We start from the raw sequence: 14244 nt of genomic DNA on the forward strand, positions 1-14244 counted from the left end.
GGTAAGTACTTCTCGACCCTCGACGTCGCCTCTGGTTTTTGGACCATCCCTGTGAAGAGGAAGATGTGATGCACCAGACCCAAAAATTCAGAAGAGCTGAAGGCCACTACCAGAGCAACCTGGACTCATAACACCTGAGCAGTGACACAGACTGATGGACTCCATGCCACGCTGCACTGCTGCAGTGATCCAGACAAAAGGAGCAACAACTAAGTACCGATGCTGAACATGCTCATACTTTTCATTTTCATACTTTTCAGTTGGCCAACATTTCTAAAAATCCTTTTTTATTGGTCTTAAGTAACATTCTAATTTTCTGAGATACTGAATTTGGGGTTTTCATTGTCGGTTATAATCAACATTAAAATAAATAAAACGTTTGAAATAGATCAGTCTGTGTGTAATGAATGAATATAATAAACAAGTTTCACTTTTTGAACGGAATTACTAAAATAAATCAACTTTTTCATGATATTCTAATTTTATGACCAGCACCTGTACATATTTGTGAGTGGTAAACAGATGTCACACCGTGGTATATTTTGCTACATTTGACGCCGACTTGTGCAAGTGGCTTTGAATTGGCCTCTAGAGTTGTCTTTGACTCCAAATTCGTACGTTTTAGACGCCAATCCAACGACTACTTACTAAAAGTTTCAATAAAATTCAGCCAAGGGTCATGAGATGTTTTCAACAGTTAATGCAAAAATGTTCTTCATTGTGTTGGGGGTGACTCTCAGCGACGACCACATCGAATTTTAACTCAATTTCTGTAAAACGCACAGTTGTAGCCATTATTCATGTTTGCCAAGGTCAATGAGCTGTGGCGGCCATCTTGAATCGGGTTGACTAAAAATTAAATAGTTCTAAATGTACATCCAACGACAACTAAATATTCAATGAAATCCTCTAGTTCATGGGATTTATTACCAACAGACATGTGCAACTACATGATTGCCCACCCATAATTACTAATATTTATGTTTGTGTGTTTCACTTAAAAAAATACAATTTAGTCTTCAGACTATGTGGCAAAAGCAACATTTATTTACTTATTTATTACAAGCAAACAAAATAAAAATAAAAAACATACAGCAGCAGTTTCCATTTCATTTGGAATCACATGGATACATTTAATATTTCCTAAATGGCATTGACAACATTTAAAAGCTACATTTTCTGTTGAGCTTTTAGAGTTTCATACAAAATACCCCCCAAAAAGCGACACTTTATAGCTCCCAGAGGAAAGACCAGACCAAAGAAATGTCTGCAAAACAAATATAATCAGCATTTCAGAGAAATGTGTGAAATGAATGGAAATAAAACTTTAAACAAAACTCCGCCCCTTCAGAGTTTACTCTGCTCCGATTGGTCAGCCCTGGTGGCCTGATGAGGCACGCCCACCAATCAGCACGGCCCAGATAGAAATTCAAAACTGAAGAGAAAAATGTCAAGAGAAACTGACAATTTGATTATTCCCATATGGATGACTCGATAAGATACATTGAAAAATGGTCACGTTTTAAATAATGAGAGTCTTTTACTAAAACGTCTGGTGGTGAAATATTTTCTAGTAGTTAATTTTAGGTACAGCACAGGTTGCAAGACTGGGAGATAAAGTTAGAGAGGCCAGACTGAGATGGTTTGGACATGTCCAGAGAAAGGACAGAGGTTTGGACATGTCCAGAGGAGGGACAGTGGGTATATTGGTAGAAGGATGAAATGCAGCTGCCAGGAAAAAGACAAAGAGGAGATGCGTGGATGTAGTTAGAGAGGACATGGAGGTAGTTGGAGGACAGAGAGAGGCGATCCCTGAAGAGGGAAAAACCAAAAAAAGTTAACTTTTATTAACCCTTTAATTGTTGAATCTCTTCAAACCTCCCCTCTCAGACACAATAAAAAAAATAAAAACCGTATTCTCAGCAATAATTTGGGCTGATTGAACGTTTTGGCTCCAGTATTTGTGTTTTTATCCTGTTTTTGCTAGCTGCATTAGCCTCTAGGAATTTGCCATAACGTCTCACCAGTAAAGAGTTCAGATGTGTCTGTAAAACTTTATTCTCGTTAATAAATCGAGGTTTGCTATCAGTCAAAATCAGCTGGAACATTCATCCATCATCTTCCACTTGTTCCAAAGTCAGGACTCCAAGGTGTTCCCAGGCCAACAGAGAGACATGGTCTCTCCAGCGTATCCGAGGTCTCCTCCCAGTCGGACATGCCTGAAGCACCTCCCTAGGGAGGCGTTCAGGGAGCATCCTTACCAGATGCCTGAACCACCTCAACTGGCTCCTCTCCATGTGAAGGAGCAGCGGTTCTACTCCGAGTCTCTCCTGATAACTGAACTTCTCACATTATCTCTGAGGGAGAGTCCAGCTACCCTGCAGAGGAAACTTATTTCAAACTTTTGTATCCACGATCTCATTCATGGTCACTAGAGTTCGTGGATTTACTGTACGTAGGAGGACCGTAGACCAAACAGTAAACGGAGAGCTTCACCTTACAGCTCAGCTCCCTCGTCACCACAACGGACAGACGCTGCACCAATCTGTCAATCTCTCGCTCCATTCTTCCCTCACTCGTGAGCAAAACCCCGAGATACTTGAACTCCTCCACTTGAGGCAGAACCTCACCCTCGACCCGAAGAGAACAATCCGCCCTTTTCCAACTGAGGACCACGGCCTCAGATTTGGAGGTGCCGATTCTCATCCCAGCCGCTTCACACTTGGCTGCGAACCGCTCCAGTGAGAGCTGAAGATCACGGCACGATGACGCCAACAGGACCACATCATCTGCAAAGAGCAGAGCTGGAATCCTGAGGCCACCGAACTGAACTCCCTCCGCCCGCTTAGAGGAGGTTCCGAATATTAAATCTTAGCACAGATTAAGAGCTTGTTCCCCAAAATGAACTAATTCTGTTTGCTTGGGTTATCTGCAGGGATGAGCAGTGATTTGGAAGCAGGAGATGTTTATTTTTGTTTACATCAGCACCTCTTATTGGTGCACCCACTTGTTTGTTGCGATGCTTTTCCAGGTGTGGTCATTTATTTATTAATTTTTTACAAAAAGAAAAACAACTCGATGCATTGCAGTGTTTCTGCCACTGTAGTTTATTTTGAAAGGATGATGAGCTCAAAATACAAACATTCCTTCCTCCACATTGATCCTTTAGACTGGTGAAAATGAAGATGTATACACCCCACAACAGACATGTGTGTGTGTGTGTGTGTATATATATATATAAAACTGGTAACAAAATAAAGATAAAGCCTCTTCATTGACTGAAACTCCTCCGTTGTAAATTAAACAAAAAGAGCTCCCAGGCTACATTTCACACTAACAGCCGGCTGCAGAACGAAGGTTTCCAGGTAAAAACTGCACATTGTGGTTTCATTCAACCCAAAAACGCCACTTTTATTCCTCAGATGTGGAAAACAAAAAAAACACTGAAGCAAATCGTTTTGTCGTTTTCACTTCAACGCCACAGACGATGATGAAGAAGCACAGAGGACTCACGATCTGACTGCAGGGAACGCGAACAAACCAGACTCCGGCCCTTCCTCTGCCGAGGTACGACCCAAGGATTTCATTCCAAAATAAACTGCATTTCTTGACAAACACAAAAATCTATATTAATAGGCTACTTTTTGGAATGAAATCCTTTATAGTATAAATAAAATGTCCATTTAAAGGCAGTTTTCAGACAAATGAAACAGATTTCTCTGCAAACACGATTAATGTTTTGACTGATGTGAGACGAGGAGCAGGTGCCACTTCATCACATGAAGAGACAGGAAATTAAAGCAACACTCCTGATTGGTTGGATTAACGAGCCAACGGTTTGAGTCGCGTGTAAACAAAAACAGCATGATCCATAAAGTCTCCGGTCTCACGTCATAAAAACAAAGACAAGAAGGCTGACAAAGTAAAACACGTGGCGTGAAACAGATTTGATGAAATGAACGGTTAAAAGTTCAGAAGATGGCTACACGTGTTGCATTCAATGGTGAGAGAAAAATCTGAATTGCAGAACTCGGATGAGAAGAGAAGTAAACACCTTTGGATAGTTGGACGCCCCCTAAAGGAGCAGCAGAGGACGTGCGAGACAAACAGCATTTTATTTTGAAAAGCTTTCAGTAGGGGACAAACCACCAGAGAACCTACAGCCCGTCCTCCAGGAGGGTTTCATGAAGCCAAACATCCAAAAATATGAATGAGGGGGGTTTAGACTTCATGAACCAATCAGACACCTCAGCGCTCGCAGATCAAAGAGTTCTGAGTGACGGGTCATCACGATTCCAGATTAATAAAAATAAAACTGAAGACTTATTATTGGCAAATATGAAATATGTCTGTAGAGAGGACTAATGAGACGTTTCTAAACTGGGAACCAGAACAGTCCTGGTTAGGCCGCGTGGTACCAGAAGTTTTGTTTAATCGTGCACGTAGAAATAAGATGCTACTTTCACAAAATGGCCTCAAACCGTATCCACTGGTCACAAACACGCAGAGTCCAGAGAGACGGAAACGGAAAATTCACCCATTTACTTCCATTTTGGAGTCGCCCGGTGAGGCAGAAGGTTTAATAACGTAAAAATGTTTTTAGTATTATATAAGAATGACTTAATTGGATCATTTAATTTAGTGACAAAAAGGGACAGTTAGTTATTTGGGTTTTTTTTTTTTTGGTAAGCCATAAAAAATTAATTTTCATCTGTAATTTACTAAATTTGAAAACATATTTTAAAACAGGTGACACAAACATGATTGATAATCTCTAATAAAACGATGATGAGATCAATTTCTGCTCAAAACCGGAGAAATTTACCTTCTTCAAGCAATAAAATAAAATAAAAGCGCAGGTAAAACCTTTGGCGTTTTCTTCAGAACTTGTGGTTTACCCCACGTCCCTCATGTTGCACCGGATCCTGTAGTTCAGGGGAGTTCGTATGGAATCAGATTTGTGCCAAAAAATAATAAATACAAAGATCAATAATTTCTACAATTATTTTGCTTTCCAATTTAAATTATGTACTTTAAAATGTTTGGTTTGTTTTATTCTGGTTTATTTTCTCACAGACTTTGGATTTATTGGCACAAATCGAATCCAGCAGTCGTCACGGGGGGAACGTCAGTAAGTTCTGGTTCTGGTTCTGACCGGGTTCGTTTCATTAGAACTCATGAGAGGAGGACACGGCTTGTTGAGGGGGACGGAGAGGACTGTCTGAGAACATTATGTCCTTCAGGACGTCTCACGTGGGTTTGTCTCCACCCAGCAGGAAAACAGTAAAACCTTCTGAACGACGATGGACGTTTTACCTTCGATGTCTCGGAACTGAACAGAGGGAGGTGAAAACACCGAGGCGGATCAGAACCTGGGGTCCAAAGTCTTAAGTCGGCCCTGGAGGAGAAGTTTGTCCACGATGCTCCTCCTCCTCGTGATGATGGTTTTCATTAAGAGTTCAGACAAACGAGCGCTGACCTTCTCCTGTCCGCCTGTGTTAACCTGTCGACACAAACAAATTCTGTCAGAATGGTGTCGACACCGAGCCGAACGAACATCAGCTGAATACATGCTGAAGAAACAGACAACGAGCTGTTCAAGCTAAAGGGAGCACACTAGCTAAGCGGAGCAGAGCGCTTGCTACAAGCAAAAATGAGCAGAATGCTAACTACAAGCTAAAATAAGCACAATACTAACTACAAGTTAAAATAAGCAGAATGCTAACTTCAAGCTAAAATGAGCAGAATGCTAACTACAAGCTAAAATGAGCAGAATGCTAACTACAAGCTAAAATGAGCAGAATGCTAACTACAAGCTAAAATGAGCAAAATGCTAACTACAAGCTAAAATGAGCAGAATGCTAATTACAAGCTAAAATGAGCAGACTGCTAACTACAAGCTAAAATGAGCAGACTGCTAACTACAAGCTAAAATTAGCAGAATGCTAACTACAAGCTAAAATTAGCAGAATGCCAACTACAAGCTAAAATGAGCAGAATGTTAACTACAAGCTAAAATGAGCAGAATGCTAACTACAAGCTAAAACGAGCAGAATGCCAACTACAAGCTAAAATATGCACAATGCTAACTACAAGCTAAATGCAAAATGCTAACTACAAGCTAAAATGAGCAGAATGCTAAGTACAAGCTAAAATGAGCAGAATGCTAACTACAAGCTAAAATGAGCAGAATGCTACTGTGCAGGGCTTAGTTACCATTTGCTTCCTGATGCATTCCATATTATTTTACCATATTAATAATCCTTATAATCCTACGGTCATTGTGAATGAAATTACGATGTTATTTGATTTTATGTTTTGGCATCACTGTGTGTGGAAAGATGGCACCAGTGAACACTGGGTACAGACGTTTATCACCCCCCCCCCCCCCCCATAAGAAACCTTGAACATGGTCGCCTTGGTTCGGTTCTGAAAAGCACTAGGACAAGGCGAAGGGGAGGGGCAGGCCCCTGATGAGTTTTCTACAAAACCTTTCTATTTCAGGAAGTCAGGACTCAAACAGGACAAATGGTAAATGGGCTGTACTTACACAGCACCTTTCTATCTAATCAAGATACTCAAAGCCCTTAACAACACACACTGTGCCCTCATTTACCTCCACACACACGTCCACTCTACTACATCTCCACAAAGATGATCTGTGGAGACTAATCAGAGCTTAGAGCACATTCATACACCGATGGGACACACAGACAGTGAGGGGTTCAGTGTCTTGCCCAGGGACACTTCAGCATGTTACTGCTGGTGGAACTGAACCCCCAACTCTTCCATTGGAGGACAACCACTCTAACCACTCTGCCACAGCTTCCCAAGGCACGAATAAGTTCCGTACTTGTGTGGCTAGCCTAATGCCAACAGTATCAAAACTCTAACTAAAGCTAAGAAATGGCTAAAGGCCAGTAAAAGTAAGAAACAGCTAACTAAAAGCTAAAAGTAGCTTAAAAAGACAAAAACAGAGGCTGATAGTTGAAGCAGATTTATAAGAGAAAAGTGGTTTTGAAGGAATAAAGTTCATGCTCAATAATCCAGGTATACAATCCAACAATTTTCAGTCAGGTCATCTGGACAGTTTCTTTTTTGTTGTTGTTGTTTTGTGCTGACACCTTTGTTGGTTTTGAACCAGTTTGACATGACTGTCGACGACGGAGAGGGCCAGCACCGGAGGAGGGGGCGTGCCAAAGAGACCATCTTAGCACCAACATAACTGGTTTGTTCCACTTTAGAGTAAGCTGTTGGGGGAAGAATCAGTTTTGTGTTGTGTGTTTCCTTGACTGATGAAGCCTTCTGGATGGAAGGTGAAACGTTTCAGCACAAAAAAAAGGAACTGTCCAGATGACCTGACTGAAAAATGTTGGTTTTGAAAGAATTAAAACAACTTTATTTATGGGCTAAAGATTTGTTAACACATTTCTAAAATACAAAAGTTACAAAAACCAAAAGTCTTGGCACCCATTTCCAGAACGAGCCGAGCGTTTTGATCTTTGAACGGCTAAAATAGAACAAAGTACAGAAAAACAGACTGCAGGAAAAAATAAATAAAAATAAACTCCCCCAGAAAAATAAAGTCTGTGTCCAACGACAGACGGAGTCCTGGACATGGACCTGGTCTCTGACTCGACCCTCGTCAGCTCGTTCAGCTTCTTCACTGCTGAACGGAAGAACTGATCATTTCTTCATCACCAGCTGTAAAAACGCTTCACACGCACCGAATCCTAATAAACGCCATTTACAGGTTCAACTTGAGACATGGTTCTGAAGCACGGTTCTCAAGAGCGGTTCTCATGAAGGTTCTGAAGCACGGTTCTGAAGAGCGGTTCTCATGAAGGTTCTGAAGCACAGTTCTGAGACTCAAAGATGTACAAGAAGGACTGAAGATCAGAGTCCACTGAAGTCCTCGTCATGCTGCCGAGACAAGTCCAGATTAAAGGCAGAGGGGTTATGTTCTTACAGAGTCTCTGTGTTAGCAAAATAACTTGTGAACCACTGGACGAATTTCAGTGAAACTAGAAATCTTCAAACGTGCATTTGGTGTCAACCTGGTTCAAGATGGCCGTCCCAGCCAACACCAGAGTCACTTAACGTGTTCATGAAGGAGTCGTGTGTTGAGTGATCGATGACGTCCACTCGTCAGAGTCTGAGGAGGCTGCAGCTCGTTTCCTCTCAAGAAGCCTCTAAAAGCTTCATGGTGCCTCTAATTTGCTGATCTCCACCCTGACACACACGCACGCACGCACGCACGCACGCACGCACGCACGCACACACACACACGCACACACACACACACACACACACACAGCTGCTGGTAATCACACAGCCGTTAGCAGAAGTGTAAACTCAATCAGTGCAGCTTTAAAGGAAGGAAAACAAACAATCGTCATCACAACGTTCTGCTGCATCGTTGTGCTGCAACGTTCTGCTGAAACGTTGCGCTGCAACGTTCTGCTGCAACGTTGTGCTGCAACGTTGTGCTGCAACGTTGTGCTGCAACGTTGTGCTGCAACGTTGTGCTGCAACGTTGTGCTGCAACGTTGTGCTGCAACGTTCTGCTGAAACGTTCTGCTGCATCGTTGCTGAAACGTTGGTTTACACTACGTGTTTGTAGAAAAGGAGCCACCTCATTGTCAGTGAATGTTGATGAAACTAAAAGCAGCCATGATTCTTGTGTAAATATTACAAAGACTTGCCGATTGATTTCACGCCGGACGTTCTCCCTGACTCAACCACAGACACCGAGCTACCACAGCCTCCGTGTGGAGCAGACAGCTGACATCTGGGGCGCCCGGGGGAGCAGATGTTGGGGGTTGAGGGTCTTGCTCAAGGGCAAATGTGGCTGGAGACAGGTTTGGGTGCTTCAGCTTTCCCACCCACATTTTGATGATGTCGGTCTGGAGAGTTGAACCGGCAACCTTCCGATCACAGGCTTGCCTTCTTTGACCTCTGCGCCACCGCTCCTCATATTATATAAACGTCTAAAATGAAAATGAATTCTGATTTGACTGAATCTCACGATGAGAGCCGATATTCCGTTTGTCTCTAGGATCAACAGAGTTTGCATTTCAAACACCACGACCGCCAGCTGATCTACAACAGAACGGGTCAGGACTGGTCCAGTTTCCCCTCAGAGCACAGATTCAGTTTTGGACTCAGTGGAACCAGGTGAAACATTTTAGAACCTGGTGAAACACGATCTAAATTTCTCATCAACTTTCTCCATTTAAACGTTAAAATCTTCTTTTAAGTTTTCACTTTGAGACTTTGGGCGTTTACACAACTCCTAAATTATTTGGGCCCATTAATTATTCACGGTTCGTGTCTCTGCCGACCAAACAAGATCCCTGTTCTCCGTTCGTTGATGCTTTTATGATGGTTTTCACTCTGCAGCAAACGATAAATATTTATTGCAAGACGTTTCCATTATCCAGAGTGCTAACGCCCGACGCGCACCGAACGGCTGCAAAACGAGCGATAACGAGCCAACCGCAGCCTGCCGTTTATTCACCCAGATCACTTCTGGACCGCACACGGCGGCTGCTGATGTGGAGGAGAGCGGGTTATTGATTCCTCCACAACCACGTGGGATAACTGGGATAAGTGGTTCCTCCTCCCGCCTGCGGGAAACGTTCGCACTAATGATTCATGATCGCCTCGGATTCAGGCACAAGAGATAAAACCAATTATTCATCCGGGAGCTCGTGTCTGACTCGATGTGCACGCGTGGACACGTGCACGCACAGCCTCTTTTTGAAGATTCACAGCAGAGCAGGAAGTCACGATCAAACCTCAAGAAACAGGAAACTGTTCTGACCGAACCACGACGACATGTGGTCACACTCAGTTCAACTTTTTACTGTTCTGTAAGTTTTCTCCTTTTTAACACTTGCTGCCGTTACAGGCGGGAGATCATGTAAGTGCCCGTGTCCGAGCGTGTGACAGTGTCCGTGTTAGCTGAATGTTTTTTTTTTTTAAACCGATTCACTTCAGCATCAAAACGCCCACCACAGCTGACCGCCCTCAGCGAACACTAAACTGACTCCGGTTCAGTGGTAGTAGCCGAGACTGATCCCCAACACGTTCCCCGAGCTCCGACAGCACGGTTCCTTCAAACGATGCTACGTTTCAATCATAAACTTAGAAAAAGATCCTTTTTTTGTTGTAAAAAGTGTTTTTAACAACAGGTTTACGTGAGCACAATACTATTTCAGTTCATCCAACAATGTCGGGTCATCTGGACTGTTTCTTTTGTTGCCAGATCTCGCGATAGAAACAAGCAACCAGATCTATGAAAACAAGCTCCACAAAAAAGCCCAACTGGCAACCCACCACATTGTGTAAAACAGAGGCCGTTTTTAAACAGTATAAACACACATTTATTATGGCATTACACATAAACAACAGCAAAATCACACTAAACACTTTGATAACATACTTTTAAGCTTAGATAAAAAAAAAAAAAACATTTTGCATATGTAACAAATATGTAAATCGTATTTTTTCTGCATATTTTTAAAAACAAAACATCCTGACATCTGTGTGAGTGGAGCCCCCTAGTGGTCAGCCACAGTACGAGCGTATGTTTGGTTGTGAGCCGTCGCCTAGTTGGCGGGAGTGATAAACAGGAGACGGGGGCGTGGAAGGGACAAACTACCTACTACCACTCGTCTTTTGCTTTGTTGTGCGGAGCTGGGAGATAATCAACTAGTTTCACTCGGAAAGAAAGTCAAACCCAAAAAACCCCACGAGATATGCGAGCGACTTTAGAACAAAACAAGCCCAAAGTCGCTTATAATAAGCAGACTTGGCAACACTGTTGCTGAGATGTTTCTTCCATCATGCGAAGGACTTCTTCAGTCTGAAGAGCCCAGCAAACCAAACTGATTCCCATAAACAGCTCATGCCCAGAGTGGAAAAAAACGCCCTCTGCCCCGTCAACTTCCCCAAGGCAGACCACACCAAAGTGGTTCAAAACACCAAAGTTCACCACCAAAGGAAGGATGAAACGTCTCAGCAACAAAAGAAACCATCCAGATGACCTGACTGAACATTGTTGGATTTATACCTGGATTAATAAACATTAACTTTGGTGTCTCAGTTCATGTTGGTTTACACAGAGAACTAATTAATTAAGTTTTAATATCTAACATTTAACATTTATGATGAGGCTGATTTATAATGGACATCCCAGATGGATCCAAAAAAGTTCAATCTGGGCCTCTGGACATCCAAAAAAAGCAAAACAAAGCAAAAAAAATATAGACTAGTTTGAGGCAATCCTGGCCAAAGTGGTTCAAAATATCCTGATGCATGCTCAATAATCCAGGTAGAAAAATCCAAAAAAGCTCAATCTGGTCCTCTGGACTAGTCTATATTTTTTTGCTTTGTTTTGTTTTTTTTGAATGTCCAGAGGACCAGATTGAACTTTTTTGGATTTTTCTACCTGGATTATTGAGCATGCATCAGGATATCCCAGATGGACCTTTAGCAACTCAAATAAACCGTTTAAAATAAATAATAAGAATAAAAATTAGGATTAACATAATACATACAGCCACATTAAAAGATTCAAATAACACTAAAATAGTGAACTGGTTCTTCAGTCTTCATCCAAACTCCAGATGGATCAGTTCCTGTCTGCATGATCACGTGTGACGTAGGTTTTTATAAATATATATATATATATATATATATATATATATAATTATATATATATAATTATATATATATATTCACCATTTTCTTCATCGACTGGGATTAGCTACTTGACTGGATTGCTGTCATACGAGCGTCTATTTCATTGAAAATGAACAGAAAGCCTCCTCAGTCCCAGTCAGAAACACATTTTTAATCTGCAGGTAGCTAATTCCACACGTTAATCCCTCGTACAGAATAAAGCTGTCTGCCATGAAGATGTTTGCCGAGCAGGAACCTTAAAGTTCCCGCTGAGCTCGTGGATCTGAGAAGAACCAGAAGGTCCCCGAGCGCCTGAGGAGCCTGTCCAGTTCAACATTTAAAATTAGTGCAACGTTAGAAAATGTGACACAATGTTCATCATGTTGAGTTTCTCCAGACGATGACGGTTTTAGGTTAATTTAATTTATCTCTTGTTGCTCAGCTGACGTTTTCTAACTTCTGACCCAAACAAACTGTAGAATGCTCAAGGTGCTTCCTACAGACACTGCTGCAATAGATAAATAAAGGTCCAACAGAACTTACAAACAGTGACCACGCTGCAGTCTATGAGCAGCGTTTAATAATTAATTTTAAATTTGTTGTTTACTCTTTAAAACAGGGGTGTCCAAAGTGCGGTCCGAGGCCTTGGAGGGATTATGTCATAATGTCATAATTTTGGCCCGCAGGCTTGATGCAGATGCAGACATTCTACAAATTTAACCGTGTTGTTTATTATATAATTTTTAGGTTTAACAGTGAAAAAAATCTAAAAATAAGCTGTAATAATGGCTGTAATTAATCTTTTCTTTTTCCATTTCATGGTACAAAGCACCACACGTTTACTGACTTCTACCAAAAATAGACTTCTGGATGATTCGTCATAATATTTGACTAAATGAGTGTTTTAAAATAAGAAGAAATAAAAGTTGATTTACTAATCGATGGAGGGAAATGAATATAAAATAATATCATCTGCATACAAGTTGAGTTTTGGTGTTTATGAATCTGTTTTAGTGACTGGCAGCTGTGCAGTGTTTCAGAACTTAGATCAGCTTTTGAGCCATCAAATAAACTAATATTGTTTTTTTTATTTTATTTTGGTTTTTAATCAAAGACTAATGTTTACAAGGCTTTTAATGTTTTAGGTCTAAACATTTCAGAACTCCTTCTCCACCAAAATTAGAAAACTGTTGTCCTTTCTCCAAAATATTGTTTGCATTGTTGAGAGTTTAAAAATAAATAAATAAAATAAAATAAAATAATAAAATAAGTATGCTTTTTTGAAAATTATGCTATATTTAATTTTTGTGGCCGTTGAGTCCTTTCATCTTGACTGACATATGAAAAAGTTTGGACAGCCCCTGCTTTAGAACATGTTTATCAACTCATAAAACACCTTTTTATGTCCAAAATGGTTGTTTTTTTGTGAAGTGGAACTTTTTTTTTTCTTTTTAACTTTATAAACTATTTTCTAATTTCTGTTGAAATTGTTTTAATAAAATGCTGCACTCACTTCCTCAATTTCCCAGCACAAAATATAAAAATTAAATCAGTATTCCTGAATGTGACCCACCGCCTCGAATGCTAAAGATTTAAACGAAGACGCTGCTTGATCTGTTAGAGCTCAGGGCACGGCTTGGGGAGGACTCTCAGCTACTACCACGTCCAATTTTAGCTCAACATCTGTAAAATTATTGAAGACATTTTTGTGTTCGTTAAAGTCACTTAGCTGAGCTGATGAATCAGGTTGGCAAATAAAGTTAATCCTTTATGGTAGTTTAATTAAAATCCTTCTGGTGGTTCATGAGATATTTTGCTAACAGACAGACGGGCACAAGCACCAGAGCATATTGTTAAGAGTCAGTGATTAGAACCAAACCTGAGGACGTTTGTTCTGAGGACGGTTCTGCTTCTTCTGTCGGAGCGCTGTCGGTCCTGGCCGGCGCCGCCTCGTCACTGCCCCCCGTCGCAGCCTCAGACGAGCTCCGTTTGGCCTCAGGGACAGCAGGAGGAGGAGAGTCGGGTTTGTCTTCTAACAGAAAATATGTTTAAAAAAATTGTTTAAACTTTATTTATTCAGTAAAAACACCCAAGATTTAAAATCGCTCTGACAAGAGTCACTTAAAGAATCTGTTGTCTGTGTCAGGGAGGCGAGAGTCTTTACCTGGATCTGTTCCCAGGTCAGCTGACTCATCTGCCTCTCTGACCTCTGAAGGGGTGGGATCATAAACCTCAGAGGGAGTGGGGTCAGGAACCTCCGATGGGGCGGGGTTAGAAACAGATGGGGCGGGGTCAGAAGCCTCAGATGGGGCGAGGTTAGAAACAGATGGGGCGGGGTTAGAAACAGATGGGGCGGGGTCAGAAACCTCAGATGTGGCGAGGTTAGAAACAGACAGGGCAGGGTCAGAAACAGATGGGGCGGGGTCACAAACAGATGGGGCGGGGTCAGAAACCTTAGATGGGGCGGGGTCAGAAACCTCAGATGGGGCAGGGTCAGAAATCTCAGACGGGACAGGGTTAGAAACAGATGGGGCGGGGTCAGAAACCTCAGATAGG

General features: G+C 41.7%; 1 protein-coding gene across 1 annotated transcript in view; it reads right to left on the reverse strand.

Annotated features, from left to right (window-relative positions):
* Positions 1-5431: 5431 nt before the first annotated feature.
* The window catches only part of ccdc9 (coiled-coil domain containing 9), a 34790-nt gene continuing 25977 nt past the window's right edge, over positions 5432-14244 (reverse strand). The window contains exons 13-14 of the mRNA XM_037678354.1: positions 13568-13720; positions 5432-5503 (exon numbers count right to left, since the gene is read on the reverse strand). Coding sequence (XP_037534282.1) covers positions 5499-5503; positions 13568-13720 — 158 coding nt within the window. The 3' untranslated portion in view covers positions 5432-5498. The remainder of the gene's footprint in view (positions 5504-13567; positions 13721-14244) is intronic.

Source organism: Nematolebias whitei, chromosome 6, assembly GCF_014905685.2.
Source record: "Nematolebias whitei isolate Nwh7 chromosome 6, NemWhi1, whole genome shotgun sequence".
Lineage (NCBI taxonomy): Eukaryota > Metazoa > Chordata > Actinopteri > Cyprinodontiformes > Rivulidae > Nematolebias > Nematolebias whitei.